At 43.3% G+C, this 19,446-nt stretch overlaps 1 protein-coding gene across 6 annotated transcripts in view; it reads right to left on the bottom strand.

The window, feature by feature from the left end:
* Positions 1 to 19,446, bottom strand: part of LOC128472411 (vesicle transport protein SFT2B-like) — a 165,938-nt gene that overhangs the window by 119,999 nt on the left and 26,493 nt on the right. For all 6 annotated transcript variants that reach the window (XM_053454250.1, XM_053454249.1, XM_053454247.1 and 3 more), the window contains exon 2: positions 4,584 to 4,670. In XM_053454250.1, the coding sequence (XP_053310225.1) occupies positions 4,584 to 4,670 (87 nt within the window). The remainder of the gene's footprint in view (positions 1 to 4,583; positions 4,671 to 19,446) is intronic.

Raw genomic sequence — 19,446 nt, 5'->3', positions numbered from 1 at the left:
ACCTTTTCTCCCGGTCCCTGCCTCTGGCAGCTGGGACGCAATCGCTGATGCATCTGCGAATGCAGGGAGGAGTCTCTTTGATCACTCCTGTAGGAATGATCAAAAGGCTTGTGGGGGTTCGTTTTTGGTGTTGCTGGTCTGTCTGGAAGCCCACAGCAGCAGAGCCCCATACAAAATGGGTATTAACCCCTAAAATCCAGTGATCGCGGCATTGAAGGGGTTAGCGGGAGAATGTTGTAACAATCAACAAACAATGCCCTTCCCTGAAGCTGCCTGCGGCAGCTGAAAACACAATCACCAGTTTACCGGCGATTGCGTTTTGGGCCTATGGAATCACTCCGTGGGAGTGATCGTAGACTTAGGGGGGCTGTGCTGGTCTGCCCAGACACTGGGCGGACAGCAGCAGCAGTGCCCTCGCAATCCACGTGGGGCAGTTTTTTTTTGAATGATGTACCTAGTACGTCCCAAGCCAAAGGTGACCATGAAGTACTAGGTTCGTCCCGGTCACGAAGGTCGTTAAGCATTCCTTTTGTTTTATATTTTTTCTTGTTTAGTGTATGTAATATGATTTATAACCTGTAACTGTGACCTAATTTAATACCAATATACAATTTTTAAACATATTATAGAAACCATTTTCCTATACACTTGTCTTTGTGTTTTATTCAGCACACATTCCCTAAAGAATAACCCTTTAAGAGGGTCATAACTTCTACTAAACTGTTTAGTGAGGAGTTAGTTGCCATAAATGATTTTTAATTTACTTTTATTGCTGTAATTCTCTGACACACCGCTTGCTTTTGTGGTGGGGAAAGTAAAGCTTTAGGAATTATAAAAAAGGGAAGGGGTGCTCAGATTGCTTGCCCATGACACTTGGACTCAAGCATTTTGGGGTTTTTTTACGAAAATTGCCTGCTTTGTGTATTTGTACAAACCTCCGTGAACCCCAACGTTTGGTGCTCCTTGATGAGGTAAAGTGGGAAGGGGCTGTGTGTAGGAGGGTACATAATAATGACTCATAGGAAGTATTTAAAAACAGGGGATGGTCTCATTGATGGTTATGGATGCTTATGGCTGTGATTGATATGAGTCCAACAACCTGTGGGTGTTTTTCCTTTCTTTTTTCACTCTGGCCAATCAGAATTTTACAAGGGGAAGGGACAAGCATTTATATATAGATAAATAAATGTGCTGACGGCATTTCAACTCATCAGTAGCAGCAGTTACAGACTGATGAGAGCTGGGGTGTGAGACAGTGACAGTTAGCTTAGCAGAGGCTGAGATTCATTCTCATTGCTCATTTACAATACTGCAAGATAATTAAGTAATAATAGTTTATTTTAGTGTAGAAAATGTACTAGTGTGGGGTGGACTGGAGAAAGTGTAATGTAAACAGGGACTGCAGCAGACATTTGTCCCCATTTACTTTAAGGCAGAACCTCTACTGTTTGATTAATACAAAAAATAATATTTGTGACAACGCTAGACATTTGACTGTACTTGCACACACTATGTTTCAGTTGCAGGGCCGGCCCTACCATGGAGCAGAGTGGGGCAATTGCCCCAGGCGGCACTTTTGAAGAGGCGGCACCCAAGCGCCTTTTTTTTTTAAGCAGAGGAGAGAGAGGGGGCGCCGAGTGGTTTTCGCTTACCTGCTCGGCACTCTCTCCTCTGCGAGCCCTCTAGCTCAGTCTCGGTGCCGGCTTGTAATGCTGAGCACCGGAAAATGACATCAGCAGTAAAGCAGCGCGCCCGGGGGGAGAGCAGGGAGACACGCCGCAGGACTGCTGAAAGGTAAGTACAAAGGGGGGATAGGGTAGATAATAGGGAGGAAGGGTAGAAAACAGGGAGGGAGAGGAAGGATAATGATAATGACCCCTGGCATCGGTGGAGGCATTTGAAATTTCGTCCCAGGCGGCATTATGTCTTGGGCCGGCCCTGTTCAGTTATTTACTAAATTCTATTCCTAAATAGAATTTAGTTGATTAAGCCAGTTCCACATTTACACTACTAGCCAAACCTCTAATTTGGGGCATGTGCCTATAATCTACCAGTGTCTACCATCTATGCGGAGGTGGTCTTGTGGCTGGATGTGTCTCTCAGCTGGTGTCTGTCCTGTTCTGCTCTGTTCCCTGCCCCTGGATCTTAATGTCCTTCCTTACTCTGGGGAATCAATTGTTTTTTTTCTAATATGGTGAGGGTCAGTCTCATGGCTGTATGTGTCTGTCTGCCAGTGCCTGGCCTGGTCTGCACCTCAAAGCCCTTCCTTACTGGTGGAAAAATTCTTGTTCCTGTTTCACTTTCGTTTTCTATTGCTGTTCAGTTTTTGCTTTTTTTGCAGTCGTTTCAGGCTGTTTTTCCCCTTGTTTCTTAGTTTTAAGGAATCTTGCCTCTTTTCCAGTTTTTTAGATTATTTCTTTAATAGACATATTAAATTTTTTTCTAATATGGTGAGGGTCAGTCTCATGGCTGTATGTGTCTGTCTGCCAGTGCCTGTCCTGGTCTGCACCTCAAAGCCCTTCCTTACTGGTGGAAAAATTCTTGTTCCTGTTTCTAATGCTAACCCCTTCGAGACCGGGATGTACCTGGTACGCCATGGTTACATGGTAGCTGCAGACCGGGACGTAGCAGGTACGTCATCTCAAAAAAATGCCCCCACGTTGCCACAATTGTGGTGATCGCGGGGGCGCTGCTGCTGCTGTCTGCCTGGGTGTCTGAGCAGACAGCACAGCCACCCAGAGCCCGCCCCCGAGCCTTCAAATCACTCCCACGAAATGATTTTGTCGGCTCAAAATAAATTTTTCATAAAATTGAAGGGGTTAACACTGCACTGACGCTCTCATGGAGAATACAGGCAGCTTCAGGTAAGTGTGGGGACCTGACATAACATTCCCCTGCTGCCTGATCGCTCCATGAGAGTGTCAGTGCAGCGTTAACCCCTTCAAAGCTGCAGCATTTTAGGGGTTAATACCCATTTTGTACAGGGCTCTGCTGCTGCGATCAGACCAGCAACAGCTAAAACGAGCCCCCACAATCTCCCGTAGATGGGAGATTACAGGGAGGAGTCTCTTTGATCACTCCTGTATATTCAAGAATATATTTGATCTAATAATATCATCATTTGAATCAATGAAAAGGCGAGCAAAAATATAGATCGGTAAATTTCAGTATACGTGATTAGGACTTTACTAAAGCATTCCGCTTCCTCATAAAGGATTATTGTACAAAATAAAACATATAGGCTTAGCCAAAATGTTATACACCAGGGCTGACACCTGGTTTAAGGGTAGAGTTCAGAGAGTGTTTGTTTGGGAAAATTCTCCAAATGGAGAAAAGTGGTAAACAGAGTTCCTCAGGTTTGTCCTAGGTCTGGAGTTGTTGTTAATGATGTATAATAATAATCTTGCAATGGGTATGAAAAGCCATGTGTCGCAGATGACACAAAGTTAGGTAAGGTAATACAGTTTGAACTAGAAGTTCCCTTCCTCCAAGGAAATTTGGTCAAATTGCTGGGCTGGGCAACCACGGGGCAGGTGAATGTTAATGATGAAAAACACAATTTTATGCAATTTGAGAAAATAAATGATTTCCCTAACACAACCTCATTTAAGGTTTAAAATGATCGGGAATAACTGTATTTAGCAACAGCCTTCCATATCGGTCAGCTGCTGCAAGGGCCCTTAAGACATTGGCATGTATGCAGAGACGTAATGGAGGAAGAAAATATAATTTTGCCTCTGTATAAATCAATGGGCTTAAAAAGTGCAGAGCTGTGCTACAAAATGAATGAGATAAAGACAACACCTATGTTACGAAAAAGGCTAGGTAAGTTGAATTTGTTTACAGTAAAAAAGATTTTTTTTTAAATTGAGCAGATATGATAACATTTAACACATATGTAAGGGGGCAATAACAGCTGCTCTCTAATGACCTGTTCATTAATAGGACTGTGCAAAGAACAATAGGTCATCCATTCACACTTAAAGCAGGGGAAAAGTTCTTTATCGTAAAAACAATAAAGATATGGAATTCATTACTCAGACTCAAATTTAATAGATACCTTTAAAAATAGGCAGAGGTGTTTTTATAAACCAAAGACGAATATACAAGGATATATAATTGGTTATAAAGTCAGGTTTAATTATAGTTTGTTGATCCAGTTTAAAATTAGATTGCCATTTTGGAGTTTTCACCCTTTTTGAGAACAACAGGAACTTTCTTCAATGTGAGTTTTTTGCATTTTTTTTTTAAATTAACAGTAATGTTGAACTTATTGGACTTTGGTCTTTTCTTTCATCTAAATAACACATCAAAGCCACCTGAAGCCCAAGAAAGGACAAGGAGTTCTAATTTTTATGGCTTTTCCCAAAGCAATCACCGGACCTCCACCTATTTAAATATCTATGGGAAAGTTTGAAAAACACAGACACTTCTAGACACTCACTGGGATGGTGTCTATACTAGATATAGAGAATTTTTTTTTTTGTACTAACAAAACATATTACACTATATGTGTTTATCTATACAAATGTATTTTTGAAATAAATCACACAAATACAGAGTAAAAATTATAAAGAACTTACCATAACAGAGCAAACAATTCCAGTTACAAAACAAGCAATAAAGGCTTTTATTCTTGTACCGAAGCTTAGAGAGTTTGATTCTATCACCTGCAAAACAGACATAACATCAAAACTTGTTACAAGTAAGTACACATGTTTCAAAATGTATTAATGCATGTTCCAGAGAAGGTTACATGATCATGGTGAATTTAAAATCCAAAACAACAGGTCAGATCAGCTACCCATTAAATTTTCCTGTATTGATTGTTTCTATTATTGATTTTCGTTATCTTTATTTTGCTGATATTATTATTGCAATTACATCACCTCAATTTGTTCACTGCAGAGACTCTGCTTTTAGGGCCCTAAACCCTCTTCTTGTGCATCTCCCGCTTTATTTTTCCTTTTATTTTTTTCTCTCTGTAACACTTACCTTACCTGTCTGTAGCAATGAGCTGCTTCCCTTGCTCTCCACATTCCGCTTCTCAGCCCTCCTCCCTCATGGTGCCAGCTCCCCATTAGATTCCTTCTTTCTCTTAAGCGATTGCGCATTTACTTTCACTTTCATTTTCTATTGCTGTTCAGTTTTTGCTTTTTTGCAGTCGTTTCAGGCTGTTTTTCCCTTGTTTCTTAGTTTCTAGGTGGTCTCTCTAGGCCTAGTTCTTGTTTTAAGGAATCTTGCCTCTTTTTCCAGTTTTTTTTTAGATTATTTCTTTAATACTAAAAAGGACATATTGCTATACAGGGTGATTCAGGGAGGCCTACCAGATGTCGGCCTCCCTTAAGATTGGTCCCTGTCTCCATCTGATTGATACTTTTACTAGATCTGGGACCTTACCATTACTATACTACTAGCCTCCACCGTCACCTTGTGGTTTTATATACTGTGCCTTGCACATTTATTGCTGATCTCTCGCAGATCTCATGGTGCTCTCCCAGGGCTCTTCGAGATGACACGCCATATTCAGATATTGATCCAAAGGGCTCAGTCAGCAAACGCCCATGTAAGAGCATTATGTTGGCACCTCTAAAGAGAAGCAAGTTGCGATACACACTCCCATTGGCTCCACCCCAGTGGGGATATCCATGGTTCCTCATCTGAGGAAGACGAGGGTCCAGGCGCCTACAACTCACTCCTAGACGAGTGGCGAGGCGATTCTGCTGACTCCGACCTATATTCGGACAATCTGGACCTCCTTCCCTTTCGCAGGATTGTGAGACGGCCTTGGACGTACCCAGGCTACAGGCTCGTATCTGATGACTCCATCCGGAGCTGCTGCAATACCAGAGGATTCTGGTGTCCTCAATGCCATGGGTGAACCCACGCTTCGGTGTCAAATGGATCCAGAAACCAGTGGAGAGTGAGATCCGGAACAAACCTCGGGCAGAATGCCCAGGTCCTAAATTGCCACACAAGGTCTTAAGACCCCCAAGTTTGACCCCCACGATGGTGACATATATGTCCAAAACCTGCAGGGACCCAGGAAAGGGGCCGAAGATGGTATCAGAAGAGCCCAGGAAAAGCTTCTGGACATTGCCGGCCCCTTGTCCTACTTGTTCCTGATGGCCGAACAAGCCATCATGTCTGATACCCGAAATGGACCCTGCCACGGAATGGATTCCGCAGCATCATGCTTGGTAACGCTAACTTAGCCCTCTGAACCGAGCAACGCCAGGCTGCTCTCAGGTGCCAAGTCCCTTGCCTTATGGATCTTCGGAGCAAGGAGATGGGTCCAGCTGCCATCTCTCTCTATTTCTGGGATGCTTTCATCAAGGAGCTAATAAGCATGTGAACATTTTCTATTCCTTCACAAAGGCCCAATCCTCCAAGAGGTAAGCCTTTTCTTCCAGACAGCGTTTTTCTGGCAGGGCTGGATATCCAAGGACCACCAGCTGTACAGCCACCAGAGGCTCCTATTCAGCCACCAGAGGCTACCAGTCGTCAGGCTCAGTTTCCCTCCGCCAGAGGTTCACCTGGACGAGGTGCCACAAATCTCTTCTCCCCTTCGGGTTGCGGGCAGGCTATCTCTCTTTTCCCATTATTGCTCCCTCATGTGTCTGGACCCTTGAGTCCTTCAGTCGGTTCAGGGCTTCCTCACAGATTTTCTTTTCTCCCCTAGCTTTCTCTTCCCCAACAGGAGCTAGTTGACTCGAAAATCCACCTGCTATCCCAGAAGGAGCGCCATAGAACCCATGTCATGGGTCCTCCTCACTTTGTCAGCAACATCTTCCTGGTTCGCAAGAAGTCAGGGAAATCTCGACCCGTTATAAATCTCAGAAGCCTCAAGATCTTTGCCGTCACTCCAGATGGAAAGCATACATCTCCTCAGAGATCTTCTACTAGAGGGCGACTAGAGGGCTCACCACCGGTTTCTTCAATTCTTCTGGCACAATGAGCTTCGGCAGTTCACCTGCCTTCCCTTTGGACTCAGCTCGGCCCCTTGGTGCTTTACCAAGCTGATGAAATCTGTCATGGCTTTCTTTCAGACCCAGGCGATCAAGAAGGAGATCCGCAGGTTGCTATGCTCCAAGCTGATTCCACTTCGGATTCTAGCTCGCATTGTTGGCCTTCTCTCCTCGTTCATCCAAGCAATCGTTCCTGCTGCGCTCCACTGCCAACCTCTTCAGCGACCCACTTTTGCAGGTTTCCATCCTATGATCAACAGATCACCCTCTCGACGGAGGAAAGGCTAAAGCTCATGAGGTGGCTGCAATACATGGAGGCATGGAATGGTTGAGCTATCTTCATCTCCCTTCCGGACTTAGTCCTGGAATCTGACGCCAGCTTTTACTGTTGTGGGGTGTCCAGACCTTCTGGAGTGTCCGGTGGTCAGCGGAGGAGAGGCAATTGCACATCAATTGTCTGGAACTGATTGCGGGATCCTTTGCCATTCAGAGCTTGGCCGCAGATTGCTCTCACTTTTTCCTTCTCCTTTGGATGGGCAACATCTCGGCAGTCCAGTACATTAACCGTCTGGGGGGCATGCGGTCATGTATGCTAAGGGTCCTTACCAAGGATCTCTATGATTTCTGCCTGGCCAACCACATCACACTGAAAGCAGAATATGTTTCTGGACTCCAATAACACGATGGCAGACCGGTTTTCCTGTGACTTGAGGGATACCAGTGATTGGAAACTGGACTCTGCGGTCTTCCAGCGTCTGGACTCTCGTTGGGATACATTTTCTATTGATCTCTTTGCATCCAGACTGAATATTCAACTGGCGACTTTCTTCAACTGGCTTCCAGATCCAGACTGCACTGCAGTGCATGCCTTCCTACAGACTTGGCCTCCATCCGGGGCTTATGCTTTTCCCCTTTGCTCTGATTCCTCAGACGCTTTGCATGATCAGATCTGTGCTTCTCACCACACCCCTCTGGCTGCCTCTACCCTGTATCCAGTCACTCCTGGAACTGTCTTTAAGGACACCTCTTGTCCTTCTGTCAGTCCTGCACCTTCTTCAGGATCTGGACCGTCAGTTTCACCCCTCATCCTTAATAGCGTGGAGCCTCTCCAGTGACCTGGAGTTTGTTCCAACTTTCAGAGGATGCTCACATGCTTATCTGAGACCCCTTGCACCAGGCACCGGACGAGCTTACGCTTATGCTTGGAGGTCCTGGGTGTCTTGGTATCTGGAATGGCATGATGATCCGTTCTAGGCCACTGCAATTGCTGTTCTTAACTTTCTCTCTCACCTTTTCTGCCAGGGGAAGTCTTACCGTACCCTGAATGCCTTAGATCAGTCATCTCGGCTTCTCATGCTCTGGTCTCGGGTGCTCCCCTGGGTAGGCATCCTCTGGTCTGTCGTCTTTTGCGCAGGGCCCAGTTATCTCGTCCCCTGGGTCCTAGGTATTTGTCTCTCTGGGAAATCCATAAGGTACTGGATTTTCTGAAATCCTTGCCTAATACTTCTCTCTGAAACAGCTTTCGGCCAAACTTACTTTGCTTCTGGCTTTAGTTTGTCTTTGTCATTTCTTTCTCTCTGCAGAGGGTGGTTTTCTCGCTTTCTTGTCGCACCAAATCAATTTCTTCGGCTGTCTCCTACCCATGCTTTCCAGAGCAGACACTTTTGTGTGGGGCTTGCTTCTCTCGGCTGTATCTTCTGTCCACGGACTCTCATCGTCCAAGGGGTTCCCATCAGCTGCTTCTCTCGTATGTTTCTCCCTTTGTCTGGTACCGTCTCCTACCACTGCTAGATGGGTGCGCCGGGTTTTGGGTCTGGTCGGGATTGACCCCAGTTTCAGGATTTATTTGTTCGGAGGGGTGGCAGCCTCTGGTGCTGTGTCTCTAGGCACCTCCCTGTCTGATGTCCTGCACTCCGAGGACAGGTCCAGGACTTCTACTTTCCATAACTTTTATTTTCATGCTCCCCATGCTACCTTTGCTTGGCTTAGCGTTTAAAATGCAAATTATGAAGCCTCCTGTCTTGCTATAAAATTAGAGATTATAATAGCCTTGGTGCATGTATAATCTAAATTGTAATAAAGACAGAAGGTGAATAATTTCCCACTCTTCTCTTCCCTTTCGCTTACTCTGTAGCATGGGGGTTGTGTGAGTTTTTATGCCTTGTTTTTATTATGGTCTATGTTATTGACCTAGCTATAGGATCACACAGTTACTGTTACCTTTTTCTTTCAGTTTAATCGTGCCCTTTCTGTGGCTCAGAGGTGGACATCATCGGTTCCACCCGTCGGAAATAGCCGTTATAACCTCCTGTTCGTATTTGTTCTTCACGTTGGCTCTGCATCAAAGAAGAGGAGGAGGGGTGGCTGTCTTCAGGCTTTATAGTCCCTGTTTTATGTTGATAAATTATGGTTATATATTTAGATTTTCATGTTTGTCTCTTTGCTGCTATTGGTGGTAGAGTAAAGATGGTATGCAAATTATGAAGCACCAAGGCTATTATAATCTCTAATTGTAAGCATACATTAAAAAGGGTACTAATACAAGTTCTGAGCATGTAATTATGACCATAAAAAGTACCGATTAGGCTTCGTTTGGACTACACAGTGGCTATCAGGCTATCATTCCACAAGAAAGATGTGATTGAATTTAAAAGAATGCAAAGAAAAGCTACAAAAGACTAATAAGGGATGTCAGCAAAACAAGATTTATTCACTCTAAAAACGAAAAACAGGTGACCTTATCTCAACCAATTGTGGTTAATATAAGGGCCCTTAAAGGGAAAAGCATCACTATATGGGCAAGTCAGATCAAAAGACAGTTTAGTGTCCTTGATACCTCTAATATAACAGACTGCAGGGCTTGACAAATTTGTTGTGGATCTAGGCGCCAGGTAAAAAAGTTAGGAGCCAGGATTTTTTTTAAATTAACAGTTGGTCAGGAGTGATCTGATCATCATCAGCCCACTTACTAAACTCACATCATTTGACCTGGAAGCACCCTGGACTTTCAGGTCAGTGCTGTTTTTTTTTTATTATTATTATTATTTTTTAACCCTTTCAATGCTGATGTTCCATTGGAGCACAGCATTGACTGATATTTAGTCCCCACAAGCTTGTGGGGACAAATGTTAACCCCTGCAATGCCACGAATGCGTCATACACAAATGTGGCATTGAAGGGGTTAACGTTGCACTGTCGCTCTCAGGGAGCGATCAGGCAGCAGGGGGTGTTGGGGCTGCTCTCCACACTCATGGGGAGACCAAAGAACCCTCTCCCCTGTCCCTGAAGCTGCCTCTGGCAGCTGGGACTCAATTGCTGGTCTATAGACCAGTCATTGCAGGGGGGAGTCTCTGATGACTGGTGTAGGCTTCCATGCCTACAGGAATCATCAAAGGGCTTGTGGGGGCTCGTTTTTGCTGTTGCTGGTCTGCCTGGGCTTCCAGGCAGACCACCAGCAGCAGAGCCCCTTACAAAACGGGAATTAACCCCTAAATGCCGCGATCGCAGCATTGAAGGGGTTAATGCTGCACTGTCGCTCTCATGGAGCGATCAGGCAGCAGGGGGGTGTTGTGTCAGGTCCCCACACTTGTGTGGGGACCCAATCAACACACAACCTCCTTCCCTGAAGCTGCCTGTGGCAGCTGAAAACGCGATTGCTGGTTTTGCAGCAACCACGTTTTCAGCCTACAGGCTCACTCCGTGGGAGTGATCTCAGGCTCGGGGGCGGGCTCGGAGTGGCTATGTTGTCTGCCCAGACTCCTGGGCAGACAGCAGCAGCAGCGCCCCTGTGTGGTGACTCAGCCTCTTACATCCACAATTTTTTCTGGATGTAAGAGGCTGACAAAACCTAGGCGCCAGACTGCATATGAAAAGTACCTTACCCCCTTAATGAACGGGCTGATTTTAATTTATTTTTGTACACTTGGTGACCAAGGCTGTTGTGGCGTTTAGCTGTGCATATTTTTTCAAAAGTAGACAAACTAGGGTATTCAACTAAGAGTTTACTAAGGTTTACTAAGGCACAATACCCCAATATGCATGGGTTTGTCTGGTTGGTTGGGGCTAAAAGACCACATTTGGTGGAAATGCTAGTATTTTAACTCTTTCCATGAAAGGATTTGTTAGGAAGATAAAGTATTTGCTTGAATATAAGACAAATAGAGGTCTGATTATAAGACTAAGATCCAGATTCCCCGCATCGCTGCAGGGGACCTGGATTCTCCTCTCTGGCAGCTGGTGAGACACCAGGGAGTCTGCAGCATGGGGACAAGTCTGGGGATGCATTGTTAAGTCAGAGGGGGTGGCTTATCTGGGGAGGCAGATGTGCATAACTGGGGGTAGGTTGGCAAATAAAAACAAATGCATTTTTCTCATAGTTTTTATTAAATATGTGAATTAATGTTTACCAGTAAAACTTTTTTTCCTATAGGGCAGTCCTCTATTCAGGCTCTCTTTTGTTCCTAAATTAATATTCAAATTTTGGGGGGAAGTCGTCTTGTAATTGTAATTGTAATTCTGATCGCTTCCTAAGCTGTTTTAGCCAGACGCCGCCGTGATCTTTGATGATTGGTGCGGCGGTGGCCATTTTCCTTGAGGGGAGGGCTTTCCTCCCTGGATCCATGGTCAGCCTCAATTGTGAGGCTTCCGTGGATGCTGCAAAGCCGGCGATGCGGCTATTTAACAGCAGCCCGTACATGTACAGGCTTTGTCGTTATCATGTTGCACTGCAAGCCAGTACATATACAGGGTTTATCGTTAAGGGGTTAATGAGCTGTAACCTGATCCAAGAGTCTGTGTCTGAGTGCTCTGGAGATGACTCACTCTAGAATCAGGTTACTACTGCATGATTCACAGACTGAACTGCTTCAAATGAATCGTTCAGTCTACTGAACCGATTCATTCGGATCACTGAAAAGAATCGGATCAAATGAACGATTCGTTCATGATCCGGACATCACTAATGAGTATATATGGGCCCCTAGGGTGGAGCACACAGAGAGTAGTTTATATACACCTGGAGAATCCAGGACAGGAGTTCAGGCTGACTCCAAAGCACTGGTCAGCTGCAAGTGATTAGCTGCAGTGACTGCAATAAAGCCTTGCCTGAGTAACAGAAAAGAGAGTTTTGTTTGAGGCCTGGAAGCAGCAGGGCTGGCTATGCACTAAAGAGGCAATCTAAAAAGGTTGGTGAACCCACATTTTGTTTAGTTTAGACCCTGCTTAGTAAGGGACATATATGTTAGTAAGAGCTCAGTGCTCAGCTCCAACTGTGGATGTGGATTAATAATGAACTGTGGCTTTAATACTCTAGAAGACTGTGCTGTTTGCAAGGACTTGGTACCCTGTGTGGGTGCAGGATCACAATATATACTCTCTCTCATCTTTTCATGTGACAACACTGAAAAAGTGACACTCTTCTACAATGTAAAGTAGCGAATGTACAACCTGTATAACAGTGTAAATGTGCGGTCCTCTCAAAATAACTCAACCCACAGCCATTAATGTCAAAACATTGGCAACAAAAGGGAGTAGACCCCTAAGTGGAAATGTCCAAATTGGGCCCAAAGTGTCAATATTTTGTGCGGCCACCATTATTTTCCAGCACTGCCTTAACCCTCGTGGGCATGGAGTTCACCAAAGCTTCACAGGTTGCCACTCCTCCATGATGACATCACAGAGCTGGTGGATATTAGAGACCTTACTCTCCCCCGCCTTCTGTTTCAGGATGTACCACAGATGCTCAATAGGGCATGTCTCAATTAGGTCTGGAAACATCCTTGGCCAGTCCATCACCTTTACCCTCAGCTTCTTTAGCAAGGCAGTGGTTGTCTTGGAGGTGTGTTTGGGATTATTTTCATGTTGGAATACTGCCCTGCGGCCCAGTCTCCAAAGGGAGGGGATCATGCTCTGCTTCACTTTGTCACAGTACATGTTGGCATCCGTGGTTCCCTCGATGAACTGTAACTCCCCACTGCAGGCAGCACTCATGCAGGCCCAGACCATGACACTCCCACCACCATGCTTGACTGCAGGCAAGACACACTTGTCCTTGTACTCCTCACCTGGTTGCCGCCACACACGCTTGACACCATCTCAACCACTGAAGAGGCCTGACAGCCAGCCTCCTCCCTATTTACTATGGGCCCTAGCTTTGTAAAGACTTCTGTGTCTACCCCCTAGCAGTATATCATCTTATCATTTGCTAAGGGGGATTGACCGCCGTTGTTTTAGTTTAATGTTCCACCACTACAGATTTTTACCCCAGCCAATCCCCGGAACTGATTTCGGCCACTAATAGATAGTGGAGGATGGGACCCCATTGCATTGTTAATCCCTTTACTGACCCTGTTGTCTCTTGGAGGCAGATTAAGGGGGCAGTTTGTATCCCAATAGCTTGATTTATGTTAATGTGTGCTTTGCTGGCTATATCGTTTTGGTTATACCCTACACTGAGTCTCGACTAGTGACTGGGAAAAGAGTATATAATACTTACACACAAAACCAATGATATGCTATTGCACTCCAAACCAATTCTGTAGTAGCCTGATGCTAGGTAACAAGGCAAAGTAATATACACAGTCTATGGATAGTTACCAGCACTCTAGGTCTTTTTCAATAAACACAGATTCCTCTTTTGTAGGTCAACGTTTCAGTCTTTATTTGACTTTGTCCTGATGAAAGTCAAATAAAGACTGAAACGTTGACCTACAAAAAAGGAATCTGTATTTTTTGAAAAAGACCTAGAGTGCTGGTAACTATCCATAGATTGTGTGTGTGTGTGTGTATAATATATATATAGGTCTGGTAAAGTGGTAGATGGCAGGTATATTAGACCAGCCTTGTGTTGGGGTAAATACAAAGTATGTATATCTGTAATTAATATGTGCTTGATTAAGTTTATGTGTGTATATATGTATGTATGATAGCTGCAAGCCACTTAGGGGGGAAGTAACAGGAAAGACAGCTGTAAGAAGATATCACACCTACATACTACGTAGAGAAGGAAGGAAATGCATCACCTGGAGATAGGCATGGGAAACATAGCAAGTCAATAACATCACACGGTGGGGTCTTGGGAACAGAGGACAGGGACCTCATTTACACATCAATAGAGAAATCCCTTAAAAAGACATTGTAGAAACACACAGAAGGAGACTGGATTGGAGAGTCTCACCCTTGGCACATCACCCACACAGCATACACACTTAGCAGCAGATATTAGATAGATGGGATGTTTGTGGTCGGTATGAATGATTGTCATCTGTATATCACTGTAACTCTGGTTTTGTCTTTGCTGTAACATTAATCTGGGCAGATTCTAATTAAAGCTCTCTCTCTGGTAAGAATCTTGGGTTGGCTGTTTTATTGTAATATCGGGTAGAAAACCTTAGTAGAACTAGACATATATATTATCTGGAAAAGGGGATACGGTTATATGTTAGTTCTTGGAGGAGGTAACAAGGGGTATTACATTTATCATTAATACACAACGCAGAGCGGATTATTCTCCACGCATATCAATTGGTGGTATTGGTTTGAGAGAGGAGAAGTATATACAACATATTGGTGCCGTGACCCTTGGCCAGAAGAACTTTACAGAGTCTGCCTGGAGTGTGGTGAGTATAATTGTTATTATATTCTATTGCTGTGATTTGTTCGTTTGATATGACATGCAACATGGAGGATGCAAAAGTTACTTATTCTGAAAATGTTAAGAAATGGCTTCTGAATTATATTAAGAGACATGGTGGTCCTTATGAAATCCCACAGGACTGTAAACAGTCATGGGAGATGTTGCAGAAGTTTTTGGGAGAGACATTATTTGAAAAAAAGGTGTCAGAGAGTAAAAGAAAAGGTTGCATTGTGCAAGGACTACTCTCTTGTTGTTTAAGATTAGAAGAAATTGTGAAAGCAAAGGAGGATAAGTTGGCAGAGCTGAATGTTTCAATTAAAGTAAAATCTGAGAAGCATGATGAGATGTATAATGCGTTAAATAATAAGATTGTTGATCTTAGAGTGAAAACTGCTCTGGATTTTGCTGCCCGTTGGATAGAGGAGCAGTACAAATCAATGAAAGAGCAAAAAGAACTTTTGGAAGCAAAAGTTCTAGGTTTAAACATTGAACTTGAAAAGTTTAAGATTTGTGCACAGAATGCTGCAGCTTTATGTGTAAGCAACCAGCAGACTTTGCAGGAAAATGAGGAATTGCGTAGTGCAAACGAGCGGCTAACTCAGAGGCTGAAGGATGCAGAGGGGGAGATCAGGACCCTGGCAGCTTGCAGTAAGAGGGAGGCTGATCGTGTGCATTGCACAGCTAATGGTAACAAGTTAAATGTACAGCTACAGAAAAGAAATGATGTTGTGGCTGCAGTCAAAGTGTTAAAAAATGATGATGTGAATGAAATAGATGGGCAAGGTTTAGATGAGAAGCACAATAATGGTAATCATAAACTGATCCGAAATCATAGCAAAATTATTGCAAAGCCTGTGTCTGTATTAAGCCCTTCGCTTCAGAGACAGTTGTATCAGAGCAGGCTACAACATAAATTTCAAGGACACACAGATAAAAGGGAAGCCTTTAAATGTTTTGCTTGTGGTAAAGTAGGACATTTTGCCAGAAATTGCCAATCTCACGCTGCTAAAAAACACCATGTTCAGGAAAGACCCATGGTTGATAGTTGGAGGCAGGGAGATAAGAGTTGTTTTAATTACACTAGGTGGGGATCTCAGGGAAGAGGTAATGATGTTAGAAAAGATTATATCAAGCCTTGGATTCCCTACCATGTTATTAAGGCACAGAAAGAAAGAGTTGAAAAACAGAATAAAACTAGTGTGGTCTTCTAGATTTGTTTTCATTTGTTGTTGTAACATATGATGCTAATCTATTTGTTTTAAAGTATTTGTTTTTCAGAAAAAGAAGAGATGATACTAAATGAAAAAAAAAAAAAAAAAATAAAGGAAGAAAGGAAACAAACCTGTGAGGAGATCGGGACATTAACATGTGTGATTTCTTTCAGGAAATTTATATAAGAGGGAGGAAAGACGTCCAGAAGAAAATGGAGAAATCAGAGTAACTTTAAGAGTAAAGGGGCAATCGCCAGAAGTTACATTTAAGGATAAGCATACAGTGGTTGGGGCTATAGGGGGATGGATAGTGGTACAGTGTAATATTTCAATGCCTAAGTCTAACCTTCCCTCTGAATTTGCAGTTTGGAGCTATCCAGGAGGGAGTGATATGCATAAGAGTACCGGTACATTTTGGGCCAATACCACAAAGGAAGTGAGAATAAAGATGCTGCTGGAAAGAAATTTTACATTAACCCAGGATGGTTCTGTGACATGCAACCCAAATCACAGTGGACTGCATACTATAGTAGACTCAGCAATTAAAGTACAACTTACTAACTCACAGGACTGCCCAACAACCACCCCCTGGCCAGAGCATGGATTATTCATACAACCAACACAAACGGTCGCTTATACAGATGTGTCTTATGTAAAATTACCTTTATTGTTACATTTTTCTTCATTTAATATACCAGAGAGCTGCCCAGAAATGTTGAAAGAATGGTTTAAAAAGGTGTTTCAAGCACATATTAATCTATTCTGGGATGCTACACAAGGGCTTTGTTTTAGAGAGAGAGAAAAAAGGGATCTGGGTACTGATATAATATCAGGATTCAGTTTGGGGACCTCAATTTGGAATAGAGGAGACATAGAGGATCTAAACTCACGAGAACAAAAATTTGTAGATGGGTTGCAACAAATTTTACTTAAAGAGGGACGTGTGGAATTTAACACTCTAGTCGAAACTGATCTATCAATACAGAACATTCACACAGTTGCTGATATCTGTAAATGCTCTGAGAGAATCAGTTGAGAATAATGATGTGTCCAAGGCTATGGTATGTGGTATAGTCGGAAATCTACTAGTTGAACACCTAAATTTAGGCCTCCAAGAAATAAAACAAGGGGAATGGCCCAGAATTGTGAATTCTACCCTAGTTTTTGATCTGGTTAGGGAATTAAGTGTAAAGTAGGGAAAAAGGTAATTCCATTACTAATCGACATTCCAGTTTGGACAGAACAGCCTGTACCTGTTTATAAGATGACTATGCTGGGTGAGTTAGACGTGGCTAATGGCACTAATGTTTTAAAACAACTCCTGCCACAAACCCGCTTGGTGGTAAAAGAAAACCAGTTATGGAAGATTATTAACCCCAGTTGCTGTGACAGACGTAAAAATGCTTGGCTTCATAATGGAGAGCTCAGGGAGCTGCCCAGTTCACCTTCACAGAACTGTAAATGGATGGAAAAGGGTGGTACATGGGCAGGGCCCTACGATCTGTGCACTGGGTGTATCTAAAATTCTCTGGCAACAAACTGTACCTTGTAATGTACCTGCTACAGGATGGTGTGTTAATCTCACCTATGGCTCCATGAAAGTGGGTAAGGAGGTCATAAGAGCTAACGTTCAACTCACACAGGTATCTGTGAACATGGTACAGGAGGAGCTGGGAAATTGGAATAAGATGATTCCCTCACTATTTAAAACAATCCCGGCACTTAACATAGATTTGGATACATTATTTAAAAGAAATAATAGAAGGGTTGTGCAATTACAGAATCTGGTGAAAGAAAATTTAGCCAGCACTAAAGAAATTACACACAGCTTTCAAGAGCCCTGGTGGAGCATCCCCTACAATGTATACACACACCCAGGATTAAGAACTGCTTCTGTAATATTTGTATTCCTGCAATTTGTATTAATTTGCTCCTTATTCATCCTATATTGCTTCTGGAGGAAAGAACTGAAAAAAACACACACCAAGCAGGAACGAGTAGAGCTAGCATCAATTGTAGGGATATAAAATACCAGTATATTGGTTCTTGTAATACTGTTTGGGTTTGAGTTGGTATATGTCTTTATGAATAAGTTCCTATATGGATCTTATTCAAGTGGGGGAGTGTTGGGGTAAATACAAAGTATGTATATCTGTAATTAATATGTGCTTGATTAAGTTTATGTGTGTATATATGTATGTATGATAGCTGCAAGCCACTTAGGGGGGAAGTAACAGGAAAGACAGCTGTAAGAAGATATCACACCTACATACTACGTAGAGAAGGAAGGAAATGCATCACCTGGAGATAGGCATGGGAAACATAGCAAGTCAATAACATCACACGGTGGGGTCTTGGGAACAGAGGACAGGGACCTCATTTACACATCAATAGAGAAATCCCTTAAAAAGACATTGTAGAAACACACAGAAGGAGACTGGATTGGAGAGTCTCACCCTTGGCACATCACCCACACAGCATACACACTTAGCAGCAGATATTAGATAGATGGGATGTTTGTGGTCGGTATGAATGATTGTCATCTGTATATCACTGTAACTCTGGTTTTGTCTTTGCTGTAACATTAATCTGGGCAGATTCTAATTAAAGCTCTCTCTCTGGTAAGAATCTTGGGTTGGCTGTTTTATTGTAATATCGGGTAGAAAACCTTAGTAGAACTAGACATATATATTATCTGGAAAAGGGGATACGGTTATATGTTAGTTCTTGGAGGAGGTAACAAGGGGTATTACATTTATCATTAATACACAACGCAGAGCGGATTATTCTCCACGCATATCAATTGGTGGTATTGGTTTGAGAGAGGAGAAGTATATACAACACCTTGGTCAATAGTAGTCTGCCTTAAAATATGTCCCAGGGAAAGATGTTTGACTACAAACTGCACTACTGGCAGTTTGCAAAACATGGTAAGGGTCCCTGGGGCGGAGCATCTGGAAGAGCAGGGTGGGCCAGTGCTCCAACAGCACTAATTGCTGTATTGAGCCAGTCCAGAGTGTGCATTCTGGACAGGAGCTCCACAGGTGTGGACTAAGTAGCAGCTCACCTGTGGTTGATTAATTAGCAGGCAGAGGGTAAAGGGGACTGAATCTGATTCAGAGAGGAAGCCACTGTTATGCCAGCTAGGAGAGCTGATAAACTGAGGGGTGGTTTCTCTTTGCAAAGCCATATTGATGGTAACTTGTGACCTGTTTTGTTCTAAGCAAAGACTGTTATTCTGCTTACAACTGCTGTTGTTTGTTCCTTTAAAATAAACATTGAAGCTGAGCTGGATGTGTCCTGGACTTCATTTACCCTAGAAGACTGTGGTTACAGCCAAGATCCTTGACAAAAATCCCAAAGAAAAAGGGAGGCTTGTCACAATATATATATATCACTCTAAAAAAGAGTGGTTAATATAAGGGCCCTTAAAGGGAAAAGCATCACTATATGGGCAAGTCAGATCAAAAGACAGTTTAGTGTCCTTGATACCTCTAATATAACAGACTGCAGGGCTTGACAAATTTGTTGTGGATCTAGGCGCCAGGTAAAAAAGTTAGGAGCCAGGATTTTTTTTAAATTAACAGTTGGTCAGGAGTGATCTGATCATCATCAGCCCACTTACTAAACTCAC

This window comes from Spea bombifrons, chromosome 2, assembly GCF_027358695.1.
Source record: "Spea bombifrons isolate aSpeBom1 chromosome 2, aSpeBom1.2.pri, whole genome shotgun sequence".
Lineage (NCBI taxonomy): Eukaryota > Metazoa > Chordata > Amphibia > Anura > Pelobatidae > Spea > Spea bombifrons.
The sequence above is the reverse complement of the archived record's forward strand: the minus strand, read 5'-3'. Positions and strand labels throughout refer to the sequence as shown.